The following is a 23,560-nucleotide window of genomic DNA, read 5'->3' as shown; positions in this document are numbered from 1 at the left end:
ACTGAATCTGGGGCACAGCGCATTTAAATGGCATCCTGAAGCTCTATCGGTGATTTGTTATGAAAGGAAGGGGTGGGGGTTGGGGGCTAGAATTCTACAGAAAACAGGGAAGAAAAGAGGGCTGGAGATTCCTTGTTCAGTGGTAGAGATTCTATGCCGGATCCATTGAAGCCTCTTTACATTTTAGTCCCTGTATAATCTGCTGAGATCTCTTTCTAACTGTTGCTGATTCGGATGAAAACGATATCCAATTTGTACCTGTAAATATGAAATTCATTTTCCATGTGCTGACATTTTGTTTTCCTTACAAAGATGACCCCTGCTTCAGAGACCCTTGTCGTGGTGGTGTAGAGTGTCAACAGATGGAGGACAGGTTTAAATGCATTTGCTCGGACATCAACCTTAACAGCGCTTGTTTGAGAGGTAAGTGGTTTTTGTAATTTTGTAAGTGGCCGCTGACTTAGGGTTTTAAACTGGACGAGGCACTAGCGTTATCAGGGAATAGTGGATCATACTACTATGGTATAGAACTATTCAGTTTATACTATTAAACCATTACCTAATCATTATTAACAGAATTTTACTAGTATACTAATGCAAATGCTGCAATCTGATTGGTTAATCAGCCATTATCAGCCAATAGTGTGCAGTGGCTGAAGGTCGTCCACATAATGACAACGTATTCTCGTTTCTCCGTCGTTTTGAAATAGATTTAGAACAATTTAAGTTACCTTCAAGGAACAGTTTGAGCTACAGTCAACCTTGCATAAGCCTGGCGTGCCTGATATTTGAATTGACCACTCAGGATTCAGCAGGCGAAATTTTGACGAAGCCATTGCATGTTTTAAACGGGAAAGGCACTAAAGTCGCGCAACTTTTCTCACTGGAGACGGCATTGAATCATTGAATATTCACGAGAAGGGATTTAAAATGCCAATAACCGTATCAGATTGTAGAAAGTGAAAAATATCAAGCATTCTGGGTCCAAGGTTTCAATTTGGCGTCAAAAATGGGTCGCCTGTGTCCGTCAACTCGCTCGTCACTCGTCGAGTATCGCTGGTTAGGAAAATAGTGATGTTATTTTGAACAAAATATGTTTCTTTTTTCTTCAAATTAAACCCAGAATTCTCAAGCTAAGTATTAAAAGAGGCCAGAACAACTTAAGCATTGTCTTTTTTTTGTTGGCTGCAAAGAAAAAGACTATTATCGCGTGTCGTTTCGGTAGGACAGCTCGTTTGTGATTGCCGCTTGTACTGCGGGCTCAGTCACCCTATGCAAGGAGTAATACCCTTTGTAAATGAAGTCTTACTTCACCTTACGTTACCTTACCTTACCTTACACTTATTGACTCTTCCATCACATCAGCCGTGCACGTACTCAGGATTATGGCATGCCTCATCTTTAACAATAAATATCTATCACGCGAAAGTTACAGGCGAATCACTTGTTCCTTTCTTTCTCACCTTACGTTGTTTGGTGTAATTTCTATCCAGAACAAAGGCTTCCCGAGCCCTGTATTGACAACTCTGAGGCGGGTTGTGCTGCACTAGCGGCTCAGGATGGATATTGTAAAAACCACAGGAAACGAATGACTTCCATATGCCCCAAGGCCTGCAACTTCTGTGGTGAGTCAAAAGTGTCCCTTTATTGTAATGAACCGATTTCCAGTGCGTCGCTTATAATTGCTACAAGACTTAGTTACTGACTCGTCTGTCTTCACGCACTCAGTTCCCCCACCCCTACCCTCTCAAGTGAGACTGGGCTAGTCTCGTAAGCAATTCATGCTAGCCCCCTCTTCCCCTGCTCTATTACAGAGCTCCGAAATAGGAAATGTTCAGCTACTCGCATACGTTGTTCACTTCTTGTTCTACGTTCTTTTGTTCCTGTACTTCAAATGTTTAGGAGTAACCTGTGAGTAAAAATTACATTTTACAAGTTTCTGTCGTTATACACTTGGAGACACGATCGGGGGACCAGACCCAACGAAAAAATTCCTTTTTTTAGTTTACAAGAGGGCAGTCAGTGCTGTAGGGAAACGATTCTATGGCTGGAAAGGGGGTAGTCGAGTTTTCGTTCCGTTTGTCCTAATTCAAGTACTTGCCATAGAGGGAGTAGTCCCCCATTTAGCTATATGGACACGTATTGATCCATAAGAGTTAAAATGTGAGTAGCTTGCGTAGTTAATAATGAGTTCAGGTAACTTAGCCTTCAACTGGTCTGAATACCGTTTCAAGTATGAAACAAAATTGTTTTAAGACCCGGTCAACATGCCAAGACCAAGCCTTCGGAGAAGTAACCTCCAGGAACTTGTTCCCTCATTAAAACCAATTTGAATTTGTAAAAGGAGTCTCGACAAGATTATGTGAGAAAAACGGAAACGAAAGTCTGCCCCCGAGGTCATGTCTTCTTGTGTATACCAACGTTAGACTATTTATAGTTTATTGGAAATATGTTTAGTAAAAATATGTTTTGTAAAACGTTGTCTCTGGCTTGATAGGGAAACGTTTGGGAAATTACTAATCTAAAAAAAACCTTTGCCATCGTTACGAAGATTTTATAATATAAGGGGCCTAGATAGCGAAGAACGAAGAAGTGCTTCCTTAAAGAAAGAGTCTAATATCTGGATGGAACTAAGGAGTCTGATTCTCTTAAGTCTTGCTAATTTGCGAAATACTAACTACTTATTAACTGAGAGTGAGGTCTTTACCGGAAAATATCAGACAGAGACCATGTCGTGTTGACCGCGATAAAGCAAGGCTGAGGTTTGAGATTTTCTTGTAAAGACCGGACTTTGAAGGTTAATAAGTTGTTTATTATATGGCTTTCTGCTTTGTTTTTGCAGGCCCGTAATTAGCCCTTGGGTATTACGGGAGAATAATGTCCTACATCGAATTAGCCAATCAGACCGCGCGTTATATCGCCTACAAACGCAAGCCATATAATAAATGCAGGGTAATCCAATAACAGAGCTAATAGATCCTGGGTTTCGACGTGTAACTGCTGACTAACAAGTACTGACTGACTAATACTCTGTCCATGAAGGACTGTCATTAGCTTCTCATCGCTTGGCCTTTTATTTCACTTACAATTCAATGAGATTTAACAGGGAACTCACTAAAACATCATCTTGCTAAACAGCATCTCTTGCACGCCACGTTTTTTTTTGTTGTGACGTAAAATCCAAGCTCACATATTCCATATCAAGCCAGGGATGGCGTCAAACCCCGTCCCTACCCTACTCCCTACAGTGTGTATTTGTCACTAATGTAAATCCGTGATGACGCTTTTCACTGATGTCATATGACGTCATGACACGTGACTAATGCTTATGCCAAATTTTCACTAAGGTTTTCAGTTACAATTTATTTGTTATCTAACAACAACAAGAAGTACATACATTATAGTTCTGTACATCATTGTTTGTTTCGTAAATTCCATTTTAGTTTTTATGTTTGTGTGCTTGGCTCTGTCATCCAAACATAATCCAGTACTCGTCATGTTTGTCTGTTCAGTGTTTTAAACATTTGTTATGCGTGACAGTCCTTCATTCAATGTCTTTTGTTTTTCTTCGTGACATTCACGATACAACCACTCTTTACTGTAACTTAAATACCAACAATTCTAACTAAATCAAATGCCTCTTTTCGCTGTAGCTGCTTTTGCTTCTCAACTGTGCACTTACTTCTACAGTGACACGCTGACACAGCCGGAGGCCTGCAATTAATTCTGCCAACTGTGTTAGCTTTTCAGTTTCTCGTGAATCGGAAAATCATTCCCAGTAGTCCAGCGTGTTCCTGGTTTTTGTCCTGGTTTCGATCGTCTTTGTCTTGCAAGTCTTGGTCTTGGTGTTGTAGGTATTGGCCATGTATTTCTGGGTCTTGCAGATCTTCGTCCTTGTCTTGCAGGTCTTGGCATAGCTCTTGCAGGTTTTGGCCTGGCTTTTCTTGGTGTGGCAGGTCCTCGTCCTTGTCTTGCAGGTCTTGGTCTTGGTCCTGGGCTTGGTTTTGTAGGTCTGAGTATTTCATTTCTTGGTCTTGCAGATCTTCGTCCTTGTCTTGTCTTGGTTTTGCTTTCCTTGGTCTGGCAGGACCTCGTCCTTGTCTTGTAGGTCTTCGTCCTTATCTCGCAGCTCTTGATTTTGCTGGTCTTGTTCTTGGTCTTGGTCTTAGACTTGGTTCAGTTCTTGGACTTTGTCTTCAGGATCTTGGTCAGTTTGACTTGGTCTTGCGGGTCAAGTATCTTGTAACTTTCTTGCTTTTTTTTCTTCTTGTTTTTTTTTTTACGTTCTTGTTCTTGTTCTTCATTTTCGTCTTCAACTTCGTTTTTGTCTTTTCCTTCTCTGTCTTCTTCTTCTTCTTCTTCCTCCTCCTCTTCTTCTCGTCTTAATCGTCTTTTTCTGTGGTTACAAACACGCTCAATCTATTGCAAAAAATCTGCGACTGATGCAGACTCAGGCTCCGATTCATGTGCTTAAAGAAGGACTAAGCTAATCCAGACTGAGAAGGACCAATTCGTCCTTCATTTTTCCTTAGCTTTGCCTGATCTTAAATTGTCCCTCAAAAACAGCAGTAGTTTAAACCCTTCTAAGCGGCAGTCAAATCGGGATTGACTAATCGCACGCTTGCGTTAATCGGCTTTAGAACGATCACACTTAGCGCTAAATCGGCGAAACAAACAACAACAAAAACACAGGATACAGTCAGGACTACACTAACACTAAAGCAAAGCAAGCAAAGTAAAAACGTGAGTCATAATTTCCGTCCTTGAATTTTGCTACGAAGAGCTATCAATGAGATAATTTGGCTCTCATCTGTGCTGTTGAGGGTCACTGCAACAACGATCGATAACAATAGAAATTAGGTAGTGCCCGTGCGCGCGTACTCCGCAAGTACCTACGTACACGCGCAGTTAAAATCGAATATGAGGTTTCAACGAGTGTCATTGTAAAAGAGCAAAATATCTCAAATACAGGTCCTATTTTCAGTTTTCACAACGCGTAGTGTTCTAACAAACGTTGGGAACCATCATAAACAATCAAAAAAGTAGAATGAATTAAATCAGGCAACAAAAGCAGTTTTACTGTGGTCCACTTGATTTTTCATCAGAAGAGAAAATAATGGCTGCGTGTGGCTTGTGTCTTAATTCACCGACGTAAAATTCATTAAAAACATGATAAAGAACCTTTTTGTCTTATTAAACTCTAATTCTTCTATTTTAAAGTTAAACTTTGGTTTACTAATCTTGTTTGCAAATCTTTCGCAAATTCCCGCTTTATTTAATATTTTAAGAAAAATCTACGTCGAGCGGGATTTTATATGAAAACACGTCAAGCACTTTTTTTTGGTTTTCAATGACTTTATCTGACCGTTTGAAAATGCGTCTTGACTTTAAGTATTGTTTTTTTTAGAAAACGCTTTCTCTGAAGCACAATAATTTATTGTTTAACATAAGGGTTCCTTTTAGCATTTTGATTCTTTAAATTCAAGTTGGATTTGTTGTTGACTATTAGTTTTCCTTAAACCGATAAGAAATGCAACGAAAACCGTAGAAGTAACGCAATTTGACGCTTTCTAAGACTTCGGTTAAGAGAAACTATTTGTGAAGTGGGTTGCATTGTAAGCTGAAGTTGATAACCATGAAATTAAATCTTTTTCATGGTCTTTAGAACTCTCTACATGCTCAGATGCCCTAGTTACCTCTCTTTGATGTGCAGCGGAGATTTTATCTTTAAGTGAAGACTTATAATCTTATAATTTCTTCAAATAACAGAGACAAGATCTTCTTAAAAGAGCCTTCAGCTTACTACTGATAAACACACAGGTCTTCTTTAGATCCAGGCTTCTTCGCTGTCGTCGACGTTGCTCGGTCAAACAAGTAAAGAGGGAACTTTTAATAACCGCCATTTCAATTGTAACAAAGCGGCGATGTTAAACGGTCATAAACGAGACTTTATTGGAAGGAAAACCACGTCGAGTCTAGAAAATCGGAAAAACGTTCTGTGAAGATTTTGCCATGAAAACTCGTATTGATATCACGATAAACGAAAAAGATTAAATGTAAGTTCAAAATATTTACAAATGCATTCTGAAAATTTATTCAAAAAACCGTAACCGTAGTGTTTTCGTGTAGGCGCAAAACAAGAGCGAAATTGCTTTTCTGTAATTTTCGATAAAATTGTCGACAATTTGGCTCTCTACATTGTAAGTAATGGGATAATGGTCCAAGCTAAATTTGAATAAGCTAATATTATGAAAATAGTTTTTAATTACAGCGAAAGCACTATGAACGAGGTGAAATGTATTTTTAAAAAGGATTTAAATGACGAAAAGAATTGAGGTAAGCTTATCTTTTCTGTCGAATCTTCCAGTTTATTATTGCATTTGTTAGTTTTCAAAAGAGCTTTTTATTCAGTAATAATAGAAAATTCGTCCTCTCGGTTTTTAAAAAGGTATCCCGCCTCCATGCTTGGCAAAAAGAAAAAACTGAATATTTAATAAAACGAGTAAGTCATTAGTTTTTGAAATCTTAAATATTCGTATGTATATTTGCGCTGTTTTCCTGTCCGTGTGGTTTCGTGTTTGGTAATAAAATTCTATTATCTTTGTTGCAATCACAATTAAGAGTTTTTATTGGTAGCAAGGAAAACGCTGAGAGAAAGTCGAATTGTATTTCTTAAAGCCACTGGTCGTTCTATATGAAAATTACAGCGAATTTAACATATAATCATAATCAGTGAGAAACTCTTAGGCCATCGAGCGCCATGTTATTGGCCTAGGTGCTAGCGCCACCTGTTTCCAGAATTACTTGTGTCAATCAGAATTGTTTACTTTTCTGTCTGTTTGAACAAGAGTAGAAGGTTAATAACTCGATATTGCATTGGCAGTCATCTTGTGCTGGAGCCAAGATACTGTATCGTCCTCGGCGGGAGAAATGTGCGGTTATTTGGGCGAGACATAGCCCTTGTTTTTGCAAGCGGTTGTGTAGAATGAGAGTTTAAGGTTCTCGCGGTCGACAACTCGCTTGTTTGATATGTTGTCCTTAAAAGCTGCATCTAGCAAGGAGACTGTTTCCGCGTGGGAAATCGAGCTTAAGTGTCATCTGTTGGCCTTTGTCTTCTTTGCTATGACCTACTGCGCAACTTGCGAACCTTCCAGCTTGTTTTCTACGAAGAATTCTTCCACCATTTTCTCGCCACTGCAATCTGTGTTCTTGACCTCGACGCCAAATCTCGCTGGCGTAGCCTACGGACAAACTCTTCCGCTCTCGCCTCCAGAACAAACGAACATGGAAACAGCTATTAATTCTGTTAACGATAGATTTCTTTCTCAATTTGGCGTCTATACAGGAGACCACAAGCCGGTAACTATACGAGCAACACAAGGTTTAAGCTCCTCAAGCCTTAAAACGAACGCTCCAATCGTGGAAGCAACGCCATCCAGTCACACAGTGTGGCACCCACTTCAAAGTGAAAACCGCAACGCTCGACAAAGTACGAGAGGAGGAGGCGCAGCTCAAAATCTGCAAACCTCACAATTCACGAGGGAGAGATCTACAATTGGGACTATTCTAAGCACGGCGGTGAAGTCAAGCTACATGCAAGACAACACAAACTCAAGAACGGCGAGCGAAATAACCAGTGCGTTTGGTAACATAGAAATGAGTAACACGCAAACAGCATCACCTTATAGCGATATTTCACCTACAGGGTCTTTGCCGGTCATTATCGCGCAAACGGCTTTATTGCAGAGTTCTTTTACGCTGTCCAAAAGTGCGAGGTTTTCGCTAACAAGCGAACCTGAGCTTGCTCAATCAATATCGTCCTCTCATGAAAAATTCACTGATTCGGTTTACAGATTGACGCTCAATTTGCATGTAGCGAGTAACATGTTTAGTACAGATGATTTATCGCCCGGAATAGCTCGCAGTAAATCAACATTTTTATCGCATTACTCTACAGGTACTGCCAAACAGGTGCAAAGCGTTTCCAGTGCTCTGCCTTCAAAAGTGATACAAACTCGCCGCATTACTCCATCTTCTGCTGCACCGCAAGAGTCTTCTGCATCTTCCGCTGTTCAGCAAGACTCGTCATCACTCTCGACTACTGCGGCCATAACAAAAGACTCTTCATCTTCCATAATTACTGCCGTGCCTGGAGATTCATCATCTTTTACAAGCCCAACCTCTCTCACAAGTACTGCTTTTAAAACGTACTCTAAATCTGCCTCGTTAAGACATCACATTCATGCTACAACAGCGACTACTGCAAGCTCTTTTGCAACAATAATACGTTTTACTTCAGTGCAACCATCGTTGCCATCGTCGGTTACTGTGCAAGAGAGGCCTTCATTAACTTGTAAAGTAAACAATATGGTATGCGTTTGTTTTAACTGCAACCAAGCGCGCAAGACATGTTGTCAGGATCTTATCGACCTCACAAACATTCAGCAAGGAGTAAAAATGACCATGGCAGACATTACCGTCGAGACATTTCATCAAAAAGTATCGAATGTATCTCGCGTTATAGCAGAAGAAATCTTGGATTCATGCAAGTCCAATTCGACTCGTTGCCTTAGCAGCGAAAATTCATCTGAAACGACGGGTCTACGTAAGAAACGTTCGCCGGAAACTGATTTGTTAGAAGACTATTCTTCTTCAAATAGTGTAAAGACAAAAAGGGAATCAGATTCGTATATTTTTATTCCGCAAACTCTTAGTTCATCCGTTAACAAGGAAGCACTTCGTCCTAACATAAACCCCTCTAAGTCTAATATCTCTCGTATCAATGTGATAATTTACAGTATGTCCTCCAAGTCTGGACTTCCACATAGAGTTGAAACGACATTTTACGTCACTGCGACGTCCATTATCAACGGAACAAATCTAACACGAGTACTTGATGGCAAAGGTTTGATTCAAATTCTCAGGGATAAGAAACGCATGCTTGAGAATAGATTAAATATAACCATTGACTCGTTCTCAGCTTCGCAGTCGAAACCTTCTGAACCAACAAGCTTGCCGTTTAACACAACACTGGTGCCTAATCCCTCTCCCGGAAGAGATAACCAACAGACGTCCTTGTCCACCCCTCAAGGTAGGATTTTTGTAACACAGTGGAGCGAGACTTTTGTGATAGCAAAAGATGCTTTGATCATTTCTTTAAGACAACGTCGTTCAGTCGAGGCTTTTTTTAAAAGGAGCAGTGTTGTGACCTGCGCATGCACGATATTGATTTCTACAACACCATCTCGATCGGGGCCTCACCTTTTTGGCTTGTGATTGCAAGACGCAGGTATAGGTTCGAGTCCAGAGGCCGATATAGTCGGTACTTATCGCATGAAGCGACTAGGAGTATCTACTGCCCCCTGGATGGGGTGCTAGTCCACCGCGGGGTTACCCCCAGTGTTAAGTTTGCCGGTACCCATTTGTACACCTGGGTGAAGAGGGGCGCTGTGAGAGTATTAAATTGTCTTCTCCAAGAACACAATGCAATGCCCCCGGCCAGGGCTCGAACACGGACTGTTCAATCCGATCCATGTCCACCGCACTAAGCATTAGGCCATCGCACCTCTCACAAGACGCAGAATGAGCAAAAATAAACAGTAAAGGCAACATCAATTCCCATTCTTTTTACTTCGATTCATAACCAGATATATTACTTTTCAAACATATTCTATTTTGAAAGTTTACTTCTCTTTACAAAGTTCTCCTTACTTGTCTTGCCTGACCTCTTTAGGTTTCTCGTGCTCACGCAGTTCATTGCACTGTTCCAACAGAAGTAACAAAAACTTGTTTTCACCAGGCCTCGCACATAGGTCAGGCGATTTTGTGGTTCTTTATGCTGACTTTATGTAAGTTTTCCACTAGAGATTGAAACTAACACTGTGTGATAACTTCTTCGTTCTTACGGGCTTAAACTGACTTTCCCGAGGGCCAGTTATAAAAAGGGGGCGGGAAAGTAGAGCATTTCACTTTACAGGACGAATAAAACATAATACCACCTGCTGATTATTGACGAGCGTTTTGTTCTGCGACGGCCATTTTCAGTTTTTATACGTGTTCACCTGGTGCTAGACCGGAACCATGACATCTTCGGAAATCGCTCGGAGTCTGTTATTACTTTCGGAGTATAATCTCATGTCCCGAGAACAGTCCGTATTTTGTCTTTCATCCTAGATCCCGTAATTTCTCGGCTCCAGATTTCCACCAGATGACGTCGTTTTACAATTGAACGTGGTCGCTCCTGAACAAATTGGAATATTTTTTTCTCGATTTGAGTATTGTGGGTATCCGCTGAGGCAAATTGGTGGAAACAGTTTAGTAATTTTGCTTCTTTCAATTCTCCCAATTTCAAAGCCTTGTCTGATATTGTCTAATTTCAGTGCCCACAATCGCTGTGGCCAGTCAAAGTGAGGAAGATGACAAGGAAGGTGTTTCCCAGTCAACCCTCATCCTCATCGTTTGCGCAGCAATCGGGGGCCTGGTACTACTTGTCGTTTTGTTGGTATTCATACTAACACGCTTTTACCGGTAAGGGAAAGAAATTAACACGAGTCTTCCAGGAGTTAACGCGTATCTTGGCTGACTTTGCAATATGAAGAGATTGCTCTCTTTCCCTTTAGCTATTAGAAATAACCAATATAATTGAAAGAAGTGTTGGTCTGAAATTTAACGAAAATATTTGAGGATTTTGAAAATCACCGTGACAAGTCACGCACAAAAAAAATTTTGCGAAGGATGAGCCGAGTGCACCGAAATTAAATTTATAGTTATTTAAAAAAAACGAGTCTACCTCAAACCAAGATATTTAGTCCACCACTATACATGATACAACAGAAGTGAATGAAACCCTGTAAATTAACAATATATGTTTATTTTTTATAAAAAGACATGACGCAGAAGGCTTTCGTTACAAGTAACTTTAACAAAGCTGGCTTAGAAACGTTTTCCAAGATTCCTAGCATTCGTCATGTAAAGTACATCAGGTGTCCTATCTTATGGCACCCATTAGTTGTGACAGTTTCCTTTCATTGTCAGAGAAATGTCATTTTATTGAAAGGAAAGATAGAAGGTCATATCTGAAACATTTTTTTAGAAATTTTCAGTATAATCGAGCCAAGTATATCCCAAACATAAAATTGACCAAATTCGGTTCCTGTAAATTTCGTATTCGTTGCACCATAGTTGCGCTGTTTGCGCATACTTCAAAGAGACATATGAACTGAATTATCAATCGATATCCCTCATTTTCTTTCTGTATGGCATTTAGTTACGTCTTCCATACAAAAGAGTGTTATTTGTTCTGCTTACCGTATGTCTAACACGTGTGATAAGTTCACGAGTTAACCGACGAGCCCTTTGTTTTTTGGGTAACCCACTCGCAAACTAACCGTACATATTTCAGTTTTAAAGTTTTGGTATTTGTGTAACTTTAGAGTAACGTTACCAACATTTTTGTCTTGTATGACAATTACTGGGGATGAAATGGCGTCATAAAAGGCCAAAGGTTTATTTAATCTAGCTGTCTTGTGTTGAAGCAGGTAGCAGATGGCCTTTAAGTTGCGCTCATGTAACGAATTTTCAACATTTCGTTTTTATTTCTCAGGCAAAGAAAGGGGGAGTTCGTGCCAGACAAAACTTATCCTAATTCACACAGCAAGCAGAACGGCGAAGCAAGCGTCGAGGATGTGGAAAATATTGCGTCATTCATAGACCCATCGGCCCCCCGAATCACTGACGTCCCACACAAGCCAACTAGGAGCCAGTCTTCTGCTGGTGGAGGCGGCGGCGCTGGTGGAAAGAAGCCCAAGAAACCAATGGGTGTGAAGATTACATATAAACCACCAAAATGGGATTAACTAACAAGGTACGGGATACCAGAAAAATAATGCTGTGAAGTGTTTGTGAGTTAGGGTGAAATAGGCAAGGGAAAGGGTGGGGAGGGCAGATAAAAAGGAGGGAGGGGAGAGAACAGGGAGACGTATTTGTTTAAGTTAATAGTCCTTGTCGTAATTTGACCTACTTCAAAACCATGATGATCCCTAGATCAAAAAGGAAAGTCATCATTTCCAAAATCGCTATTTGTGGAGCAAACCGTGCTTACAATAAGAACAGATATGTGCTAAAACTACACTTAGCTAGAATCGATATATCTCAAAATATATCTAATCTACATAAGATAGAAGCTTCAAATGCTTAATTTTTGTGTTTGTTTATGGTGGAAAAACCAGGACTTGGTAACCAGTTACGCTTTATCTCCTACGGCAGATAAGAAAACAAAGAAAAAAATCATTTAGATTGGCTGTATTTTTTCACAACTTTGGGGAAATATAATGAGGAGATGATCACATATGGTTTCTTTCTTACTTATTGCTTGCGTCTTTTTTCCTCTGTTTTCAGAAAATAATTTGCTACAGATACAAAACGACTCCAGATCACGTGGGAAATCATGCAGTCAATGGTATTTTGTTACAGACGCGGATTGGAAATTTCCAAATGTTCCCCTTCGATTCAAATCAACAAAGGAACAGTCGGCAACCAGTTTCATGCTCACAAGCGTGCTGATGTTAGAGTTGGCTCGCTATACAGGACAAGATGGCAAAAGACGTTATATTTATCCGCAGACATTTTGTAAGGTTTTTGAGACTGTTTAACATGGAATTCAATGTTGGGCATTTTTAAATTCATTCATATAACGGGATGATTTCATTTTTCATAGAAATTATCGCTGGCCATAAGTGATTAAAAATTTTTAACTGGTGAAAAAGTATTTGCAAACAATTTTAATCAATGAGCATGAGAAATAAGTAAAATACTCCTGGAATTAAATAAAATATGGCAGATGTGATAGAAAAGGAGTAAATAGACAAAGCCATTCAAAGATTGACAGTCACAGTTATCTGGTGGAATCTTAAATTCTCTTATCCGGAACAGTTCTCCTTCCAACGTCATCGCAAATTTACACAGAGTACACTACCTTAATTGGTCAAACTTGTTATTGCAAGAAAAATTACAATCAAATGAATGGAGATAACACCTAAGTAACAAAAGGAACGAGGGTTACGGAAGATGAAGTTAAAAAAAATTAGAATACCATGAACTTAGGTATCTTCTTTGATCGGGCAAACGTTTACCTTCAGTGGGAGGTTTTTTACTGAGCCGACATTGTTAATTCTCTTTGGAATTTGAAATACACTTCATATATCTGGACTGATTTGTAACCAGTACTCTGGTGTTCCGTGAAATTGTAAATTTATACCTTTATGATTTGCTTTAGAATTAAATTAATAATAACGGTCTACGACAATCAGGTTGATGCTCTTGACCATTAATTTTTGAGGGTAGCGTTCAGAACGTTTGAATTTAAGAATCTAAAAAAACTATCACTTTTGAATTTACAACAGTAGAACAGAGAATAATTATTAAGGCCAAAACACAAAAATAAAATTGGGAGGGGTAAAATTGAGAATAGCGTTTTTGCTAATTGATTGTAATACAAACAAATGAGTTTATTTATTTTCCTTTTACGGTTTCGAAATTAAACGAGCCTTTGAAAATCATAATTTTAACGGGCAAAATTAAGAAGATAGAAATTATTTTGTATTTCTCGTTGTTGTGCAACGACTGTTTGCTTGAAAAAAATTAAAATTTGAAATTCATTAGCAGAAAACTGCACGCCTTAATTTTAACAGGCCTAACTGAATACAAACGCACTTTAAGCTTCAACTTAAGAAATTTTCAGTCAGTAGAAATTTAATACTATTTCCTGTGACTATCGGGGGAACAACTGCTGATCTCTGATCTTCGGTCAACAGACTTGCACAAACACTGTCAATTATCATCATCCAATCAAAAGCTTCCACGAGCTCTCTGTCTCAAGCTGTCACGTGACTCACGTCACCTTGTCATCATAAGAAAACGTGCCGTTGCTTAGCAGCCGCTGTAATAAAAACCGCGGGTTCGGTCACGTGTTAGGGTTAGGAAGATCATTGAGAATATGCTGTTCTCCCAACTTCACATCAGGCTTCTTTCATGTTTGGCTTATATTGTAATAAAGCAAGATAAATAAAGATTTTATTTTTCTGTTTCAGTATTTCTTTCGTAAACAGTCGCCCGCCATGCGTTCACGTGTTATTTGCCTGTGGACGTTATCTCATATAACTTGTTATTAGGCGATCAAGAAAAATTTTCATTAAAATTGTGGAATCTCTTCGTAAATATCCCTTGGCTTCTTTACTCCTCCAACACCCGCTGTCCAATCCGCGCAGAGTACAAGGGTAGATAGAATAACTGTTTTATTAAATTAAATTCGGTCGACTGGATGATGTCGACATTTCATTTTGTTCTAAACGAAGTGTTGGGTTAAAAAAGTGGGAAAATTTGTGCGTGGTGTTCACTTTTGAAGTAGAATGAAACACGTGTTGAAAGCGAGCGAGACAGAGTTTTTTTTCTTAAATATTCCTCGTAAAATCTTTTCTAATATCTTGTACATTCTTGAAAACTGTGACAAACGGGAAGGGTTTACGCTGGAAGATCCCAATTATGGCATTGCTGAAATTTAAACGCCGCGTGCAAGTCAAATGATGCAAAATTTATATTTACCTGTTTACGAGCGAGGTCGTGATCATTAAGACTTTGCTAAAAATCGATCAAGAGCAACACTGAAGTATTAAAGGACAAAGTATCAGTTCCCAAAATTGTTTCCTAGTTGTAGTTTGTAGTTTTCGGAATAGCTTTGGACATTACTTCCTGTATTCCTGCGGTGTACAAGATGGTTCTAACTTTTAAGTCTGTGGATGAAACCCTAGTGTGTGACCATTCAAATGAAAGCTATTGAGCAGTACTTTCATGTGGTACTGTTTATTATGTTGTACAAGGTGGTTCTAACTTTTAAGTCTGTGGATGAAACCTTAGTGTGTGACCATTCAAATGAAAGCCGTGTTGAGCAGTACTTTCATGTGGTACTGTTTATTATGTTGTACAAGGTGGTTCTAACTTTTAAGTCTGTGGATGAAACCTTAGTGTGTGACGATTCAAATGAAAGCCGTATTGAGCAGTACTTTCATGTGGTACTGTTTATTATGCTGCACAAGGTGGTTCTAACTTTTAAGTCTGTGGATAAAACCCGAGTGTGTGACCATTCAAATGAAAGCTTTTGAGCAGTACTTTCGAGTGGTGCTGTTAGCTTTTCAGAATGACCAAGTAGAAACTTTCGAATTTCTAATTTATCAAGGCTGTGCTTTTATACTGGAGATAAAAGATCCCGTGGCAAGGAAGTCGAAGATAATTCATTACAGCTAGCTATAATATTAATTATTAAAATGCTAAAAAAAAATGGATGTTAACTAGAGTAAAGTAACCAGAAACTTAAAAATATTTATTAACACTCAGAATTGCCCATTTACCATGCGAACGTCGTGTGAACGACGATTTTTGTTTTATTTTAAGAAGACAGCTGTTTTCTTGGATCTTCTTTTTATCATTCTGATCACAGGGCATATTATTTTTAGCCTTAACCTCAAAACCAGATTAAAAATTAGATCAAACATAAATTTCTTAACCAAATACAAGTCTGAAAAATAATTCTGACTTGATTAAGAAAGCTTTGTGTAAAATGTACACGTAAAACTAGGAACATTTTTCTAAACTATTTTTCCTCTGATTTAATTTCGGTTAGCAATTGACTTTCATGCATGCACTTGAAATTATTTGGTCACGAAGCCGTTTAGCTTCTTGAGGACAGCAAAGATTTGCCAGTAATCCTTTATCAGAGAGCCGAAACACTTCATAAATTGCTTTTTATGAACGAAAAAGTAATGCATCAGTATATTTCTACCATTAATTCTGTCACCTTCAAATACTTGGGGCTATGAATAGCTAATATCGCCCCAAACAAAATGGCGTGGTGAATTCAAGTAAATGACATGGATCAAGCAAAGGCTATCACCTATATTAAAACTCTTGTTAAACCTCTCGTGCAACTTAACTCGCCAGATTTTATTTTATACTGACTTTTGCAAGTTGATAATTTCATAAATAAAAGGTTAGTAACATCTTTGTAAAACTTGTTCTTCGTGCTTCGATTCTTTTGAAATGGTCTTTCAAGCAATTTTATTATCATGAAGTAGTTTAACAACCTGGGTTCTTCACCAGTTACACGAGTCATAACTGTCGAGAATCTTTTGAGTAAAATAAACCGAAACTATTTGCAGGTAAGTGGTGTAAGGCAAGCCTTCCCGTCTAACCCAGATACCCGTTAAAAAAAAAAAAAAAAAAAAATTTAACAAAAAACATTTGAGGAACATGCTGTTACGCCTACAGACTCTTCGTACAGATTGCGGCAATAGCCGAGACTAAAAGCACAAATATGTTCTGAGTTTGCTTGTAAGGGGACCTTATAAGTACGAGGTGTCGAAGAAAAATATGACAGAGTATTAGTTTAGGGACGAGTAATACTCTTGCACTACAGACGTGTCCATTTGCACGTACACAGCCAATCGAGACTGAAATTTAAATTGGAAACTAGCTCAGCGACACAATGCTGTCAAAGTCGGTTGACAGTCATGGCAAAGTATTATGCCAAGAAAAGGTGTAGAGGTTTTAGTTCTCTGTATTGCTTCTTCACCAAATGTAGCTTCAATCATCTTAAAATAGAATGAAATGTTACTTTTTAGATATAAATTTCAAGCAAACCACATAAAACTAAATGATAATGATGTAAGGGTGTTCAAATGTGTTTAGAAGTCAACTGTGGTTATGTTCGATATAAACGTGGTCAAAAGTCTGTCAGATATCGCCATGCAATAATAATAAATATTTTATCATTCTCCACAATGAGAATAGAAAACAAGTAAAATCGCCAAAAGCTAAGCTGCAATTCGACGGGGTGACTTTGTCATTTTGCTATGCGAACTAAACTTTATTGCTTTTATTTTTATTGATTTCTTCTTCCAAAATGTCTTTTAGATGTAGCCGAATCTGTTTGTTAAATTTCCAGCCCGAAAGTGCTCGAATGTATTTTCGCTCGATTGATTATATTTCAGTCTAATCCAACGCATGCGCTATATAACCAAGTAAAAACTGCTTCGTTTTGTAATAAAAGTTCAATTCAATAAGTTTGGCTCGAAGTCCGATTCACTATTTAATATTTAATTCTCTTCATTATTAAAAACAGCCTTTCCTGAAAAACAATATCAGTTCCACTTTTTAAATCCCTGGAGTTAGAGACAACGGTCTGCAATGTCTTGCTGAACATATTCAAACTTACAAAACGGCTGCTAATCAAATGAAAAGTGTACTTTTAATATCTTGCAGTAATGTCTCACCGATGCCGCGATTCAAACTCAAATAACTACAAATGTTATCTCGGTTAATGTTGCAAAGAAAATTAAAATTTCTTATTAGCATTGCAAGTAGAAAATTTATAAAGTTTATATTATTAATAAACCACTTCCTTGAGCTCTTTAAATAAATAACCATTCTGCGTCATTTGAGAACCAGATGGAATTGAACCCACCTTTCGGTAAAATTCACCAACTCATTATAGCGATTTGCGAAATCTGCACATAATTTTATCCAACTAGGCATTTATGAAGTTTAAAATGCGTTATAATGGTTCTGTAGTATTATCGTACACATTTCTATACGAGATTTTGGCGTGGCTATTTTTTAAAACTCAGTTTAATTATTGAACACCGAAACTGTATTATCACAAAACACCACTAGGCTTGTATCATCAGTTATTCCTCTCGTAGCGCTAGTTTTACAACTTTTAAGGCCTCAGTAAAGCAAAAACTTAGTTTTGTAAACGTCTAGTTTTCCTAAATAAAAGAGCTAGAAGTTTAATAAGTTTTGTATTGCTCAGTGCTTAGTCTTACAAATTCTGCTTTCGTTTTAAACCGTGGTTATCGCATAAGCATTTCCGTTAGCCTCAGCTTCTGGAGTGTTTCGTCTTGTGTCCGAGTTTGGCGACGGAGTGAGCAGAATTTTTTCCCCAACTAGAGGCGACTCGGCAGTCGTTGTTGTCCGGAAGATCCTCGGGAGACTCAAGCGACTTTCAAACGACTGGCTTCGTTGAAAGGAGTTGAGAAGGCGACGGCTTATTTGCCTTGCGAAGATTCTGTCATGCGAAACGCTTTTTTCTCTAACGGATATTCTCTCTAAAACGTTTCTGACAGGCCTGATATCTTCGTCGGTGACTCGGCAACATTTCGTGATGTAGGCTTTAAACGCCAGGCGAAATTCCTCGATACAGATGCTGTACACAATAGGGTTCGTACAACTATTTGCGTATATCAGAATTTCACCCCAAACAAACACTTTCCTCCCAGCCTCGGGGAAATGTTCGAAGTCACTCAGCAGCCACAGGACATGATTTGGAAGCAAACAAACTGCAAAAATCAAAACCACCACTACCATCATACGAACAACTTTCGCGACATCGCGATCCTGCACGCGGTGCGCGCGTGTCAGATTTTTTCGATTCCTGCGAAGCTGAATTGCAATCTTAATATAAACCAGTGAAATGATCGACAGTGGAATCACATACTGAAAAATAAATATAAATAAGGTGTAAACTCGGCTGTGAAGTTCAGACCATGTCTCCTCGCATCGGGAATTTCGCTTTTGTAAAACTGTGATGTAGGGAAGGACGAAAACGAACGACAGCGCCCAGATGGAAACGATGGTTACCTTCGCACGCTTTCGTCCAGCTTGGATTCGCATTGGCCGTGAGATGGCTTTGTATCGGTTATATGCGATCGCAGTGAGCGTCCCCACAGACGCAAAAGTACTCATCGTCATGATAGGATAAATCAAATGACAAAGAAACCTCCCGAAGGGCCAGACATAGTGGTTTTCTTGTACAGCGACATCAAACGGAATGCACACTATGGTTACAGCGAGGTCGGCTATGGCCAGGTTCATGATGTAAAAGTTTGTTGAGGTGCGCAGTTTTTGCTGACGACATACGACCAGACAAACTAACATATTTCCAGCGATGCCGGTGATGAATATTACAGCATACAATGTTAACTTCACTGCTCTTATCGTCGCTTCAGTTTCGCCTGAGCTTCCTGAAGTTAAATTAAGTTCTGTGTTGTTTCCCATGACTTCAGAGTGAGAAGCAAAGGTGGTGAAAGAAATGAGGTCGAACGTACGAAGCACTTGAGTCTCTGAAGTGTTCTGTGATGTAAACAACCGAAGAAATGTCGGAAGAGAAAGCCGAAAAATGATAATATATTGTTCTTTGGTAGGAGATGTTGGTCTATTAATTGTTCCTCCGGCATAAATTGTTTTGATCGGTCTTCAGATTTCGACGCTCTGCAGTCGTTTGAAAACCAAAGAAAATCATTTTAAGCACTACAGACACGTCAATCAATCATGAAATGTCAAATACAGGGAAAACCTCGCTTAACAAAAAGCGTTTTGAAGCCTCTAAGGGCGCAACGGGTGGTTATAATATAAACATATTTTCTCCGGGCGCCAGCAGCTCTTTAATGAGTAAAACTGCCAATCTCGTATAAAAAAAGTTGTAATACTGAAATGTTGGTTTGATTGACGAGGTGAGTGTGATGTGGACCACTAATATTTGAGCAACAAAAATGCAAATGTTGTAGAAAGTACCCCTCGTCAAATTAGTGAAAGCTGCGTGCATGCTAAAAGTCTTGTTGAGAAAGCAACTTGTGTAATGGAGCTGTGATTGTAGAGCGCGATAACCTAAACCCGCCTTGTCCCGTTGTCCATGCATATGTTGATTGCAGCCGAGATAGCAAAAGAATAATTATATATTATTTAAAGGTGTTTTAGGTCAAAAGCTAGGCACGAAATTACAAATAAAGCGACGACTTCGTTGTGTGCACACGAAAAACAAGAGTGACGTTCTAGAGAAATGCAGGTTATTTTCGTGTATATTTTTACAGTGGGTGGGTAGCTTTTAAGCAACACCAATCCTTATTTCAAACAACACTGGTTTCCACTCACATTATTTCCTGTGAATAATGAATCTTAGCCTGCTCTTAATTGATCCCCTGTTGAATACAGACTAAACGGTTACCGCATACTGGCAAACTATTGATATCACGCCATTTTTAAAAAATGGTTTGAGTTTTGTGGTTTTGTATTTGTCCCTGTATGTCTGCCTGAGATACAGATAAATTATAATACGAGTTTTTCCACATATATTGTCTTGGAAAATAACCATTATCGATGCCAACATTCTTGGCGGAACAAAAAACATTCATTTAAAATATCGTGCTGTGGAAGAAATCTCGCGAAGTTGTTTTTCTTCACAAGAAATTCCCTTCAGAACCAAAAGTAGCAAATTCACAATTGTAATGATACTACTTGTATGATACGGTACAACACGGCGCTGGGTTTGGGCTATAAAAAAATGACTTCAAACGGTCCGAAGCAAATAAAATGAAGATAAAAAGAGTCCGTTAATCAATGTAGGATGAGAAATTCACCTGCCTGTTCGTAAAGCAATTACAGAACGTGTACGAAAAGCACGGAAATAGACATGTTCATGAAGAGTTTCTTGTGACGCACGCCAGCTAATGCCAACGTAACATTTCAAACACATTTCTCGAGAATTAATACAAAAATTTCATCTTTAAATCAGAATAGACAAAAAAAGATGCGACTTTTAAGTTAATCAATTGAAACTATGTTGCAATTCTGCTTTACTGGAGATTATTATTTTGGATATGAAAAAAATATAGCGGACTACTTTTAATTGTCTAAACTAATGTTTTCTCGACGTCGACTGAACCGGTTCACGCGACTGCATTAAGAGAAGGTTGCTAAAATGAACACCATTCATTTGAGCTCGAGTTTTCTGTTATTAACGCCACTAAGCTTCCTACCGTTTCATAGAAAAACGAAAGCCTGTAGAGGACAGTTGCCAGAAACATATAATTTTACGCTTATAAAAACAGGGTATAGTTTTGATTTTCATCGAGAACTTGCCGCTATATAGTTTTAACATGGACGAATAGTAAACCGTCAAAGATCACACCAGATTCTCGGATTTGAACTGAAAGAACACGATGTGTGCTCTGGTAACGTCGTTTTCTTTTTAAGCTACTTTGATTGCCGCTTTTGGAAATTGATCGCGGAAGGAAGTGTCTACAGAGCATCCGTAAAATTATGCATTAGTTCACAAAATGTACACAACTATTGCATCAGTACTAAAAAAAACGAAATTTAACTGTTATTGCGTGCTTTCGGTGCCGTAAGCAAGGTATTGCAGCTTGTTTTTAAAGGAAAACAAAATCAATATCGGACACGCGAGCCAAGCGAAATGGATCGAGATCTGTAGTTGAGCTCCACGCATTGTAGTTTAACGTTTCCATAGTAGTGACAGTTAAATTCATTCGATTCTAACCTGAAGAATCGCGCGTTCAAAAGACATTATTTACGAGGTTAAGAATGTCAAAAAAACTTAAAGAAAAACCGAACGTTTTCGACTAATTAAGTCTTCCCTGAAGATGACTTAATAACTCGTTCAGTTTTTCTTTTAATTTGTTTAAACCATTTTAGCCAAATGGAAACTTAGACTTTAAGCAAATATTATGGAGTATACCGTTCTTATTTTGAACTAAAAAATCATACACATTCTTAGATAGTATGCTTTTTTGTTGATAAACTACAGAAGGCCTCGACCATTAATTCGTTTCAAAACTAGTCATTTTCGCTTCAACCAAAACGAAGCAAAATATTCAAGTCACCCACACTAGCGTTTTCGTTCTGTTTTCATCTGTTTACACTATTGCTTTTTCATTCCAAAACGCTCCGACACCTTTTTGATGCGTTCTAGCCCATCGTCTAGACTAAACTAAACACCCGAAAACGCTGATGGAAACGACAGTATAAGACGCCTTTTTTCGTCACCGTTTTGAAAAGCCTCTGTTTTCACCCGTCCACACTAGAAACGGAGCGTTTTTTAAAACGATGCGTGTTAAAGATTTCACTTTAGGAACCGTTTACGGGAGTCCCCTTTTTAATCAGTGTTTTTCGGGCGTTTTAGTGTGCACGATAGGCGAAAACCCATTAAAAAAAATGCATTTTCAAAGAAAATGGTCTGGGCCTGCGACACACGAAAATCTGGTGTTATGTTCACCAAGCAAAAAATCAAGAGAAATGTGCCAACAAAGGCGAAATTCATTAAGACCAGTTTGAATCAGCCCCCGGACATTTTTTAGCTTATTTCAGGGAGCTGCTACCCCCTTTAATTTTTTAAAAAAAGATCATTTGAAATAATTGTATATAAAATACTGAATGAGGTAAAATAAAGTGTTGTTGTTGTTGTTGTATATATGAAACAAGACGGCTAGGAAACCTGGCGCACAGAAGCAGTTTCTTGTTTGGCGGGCAAATCCCTTCGGGAAGATTTAGCGAATACGCAAGACACTAATTAGTCTGCGGGACACAGCCTAAGGACTCATACGCTTATTGCCTTTGACATATTACATTTAGGTTTGAATTCAGCTCAATAAACAGCATACACAAAGGTTTTGGAGAGTCCATATCCCAACCCTGTCCCCCCTTAACGAGAACACCACCAAACAAAAAGGTTTAATGAGCAGGGCAAAAGCTGTACACGAGCGTTATAAATATTTGTATATTTCTGTTCTGCGTATTTTGGAGAACGCCAACGAAGGCAGCTAATTTTTCGTTTTTTCATTTGGAATTGAACGCTGGAGTTACTTATTTAGCTTGAGCAAGTTCAGAGACCAATAAACGTTCTGAACAGATATCGACAATTGCGAAATTCGAAGGTAAAATATAAATCCATTTTTTAATAGGCGTTATCCTCGAGGACGCGGTCGTCATTGCTTAGGTCTTGTAATGTCGGAGTCTCGTTTAACAATCGTGTGTGTGTAAAGTTGTTAAAAGCTCATCTGAATACAGGAGAATATGGCCTGGGAGTAGGATCTTAACTGTCAGTCGTAAGGAAGACGAACCATTCTCATCAGGTTCAAATGCTTTCAAAAACAAACCGCTCACTTTATAATAATAATGATTTCGTTCATTATCAGTGACCATGATTTCGTTCCTCGGGCAAGATAAATTTTTTATAACCGGGACTTAGGGAGGAGGGGATCGAAACAATGAATGACGTTGAAAAGTTCGCTTCGAGGAGAAACTCAGCTCGCTGCCGAGTCCAAATGACCAGAAAAGACAGGTAACTACTTCTTTGACCGTTGAAATTACGATAAGAAACAAGTGTACCTTGAATGCTTTCATCTTCTTGCAAATATCTCCCATCCAGATCAGAGTTTTCAATATACAGTTTGAAATGTATTCTTTTATGTTGCTATGTTTTATACCACCGATTAACAACACAATGTTCAACAGCATTGTACATTTCTACGGCAGTTAATTAAAACTAACAGCAAAAGAATCTGAAACTTCTATTTCCACAAAGGAACAGCAGCCGCGAAAAATGGCAGAACACACTAGTAACAAACAGAACACACTATTAACAATCGGGAACACAAGTACTGAGATTCTCTTGGTATTAATTTTGGGTAAATATTCCCCCTTCTCCCAATAAAATATT

At 38.7% G+C, this 23,560-nt stretch overlaps 2 protein-coding genes across 8 annotated transcripts in view; one reads left to right on the top strand and one right to left on the bottom strand.

The window, feature by feature from the left end:
* LOC145469311 (uncharacterized) overlaps positions 1-14,430 on the top strand; it is a 37,137-nt gene extending 22,707 nt beyond the window's left edge. For 5 of the 7 annotated variants that reach the window (XM_081452993.1, XM_081452990.1, XM_081452992.1 and 2 more), the window contains 6 exons: positions 313-423; positions 1,494-1,625; positions 7,346-9,091; positions 10,380-10,527; positions 11,603-11,863; positions 12,397-14,430. In XM_081452993.1, the coding sequence (XP_081309119.1) occupies positions 313-423; positions 1,494-1,625; positions 7,346-9,091; positions 10,380-10,527; positions 11,603-11,855 (2,390 nt within the window). In that variant the 3' untranslated portion in view covers positions 11,856-11,863; positions 12,397-14,430. The remainder of the gene's footprint in view (positions 1-312; positions 424-1,493; positions 1,626-7,345; positions 9,092-10,379; positions 10,528-11,602; positions 11,864-12,396) is intronic. The other 2 variants (XM_081452995.1, XM_081452994.1) reach the window with 2 other exon arrangements.
* Positions 14,431-16,744: 2,314 nt separating this feature from the next.
* On the bottom strand, positions 16,745-20,004 carry LOC145469883 (somatostatin receptor type 5-like). The gene has a single exon (XM_081453691.1). The coding sequence runs from the start codon at positions 19,102-19,104 to the stop codon at positions 17,890-17,892; it is 1,215 nt and encodes a 404-aa protein (XP_081309817.1). The 5' UTR covers positions 19,105-20,004; the 3' UTR covers positions 16,745-17,889.
* Between the last annotated feature and the right edge of the window lie 3,556 nt (positions 20,005-23,560).

This window comes from Orbicella franksi, chromosome 15 (genome assembly GCF_964199315.1).
Source record: "Orbicella franksi chromosome 15, jaOrbFran1.1, whole genome shotgun sequence".
NCBI lineage: Eukaryota > Metazoa > Cnidaria > Anthozoa > Scleractinia > Merulinidae > Orbicella > Orbicella franksi.
Note: the sequence above shows the minus strand (reverse complement) of the source record. Positions and strands in the feature narration are given on the sequence as shown.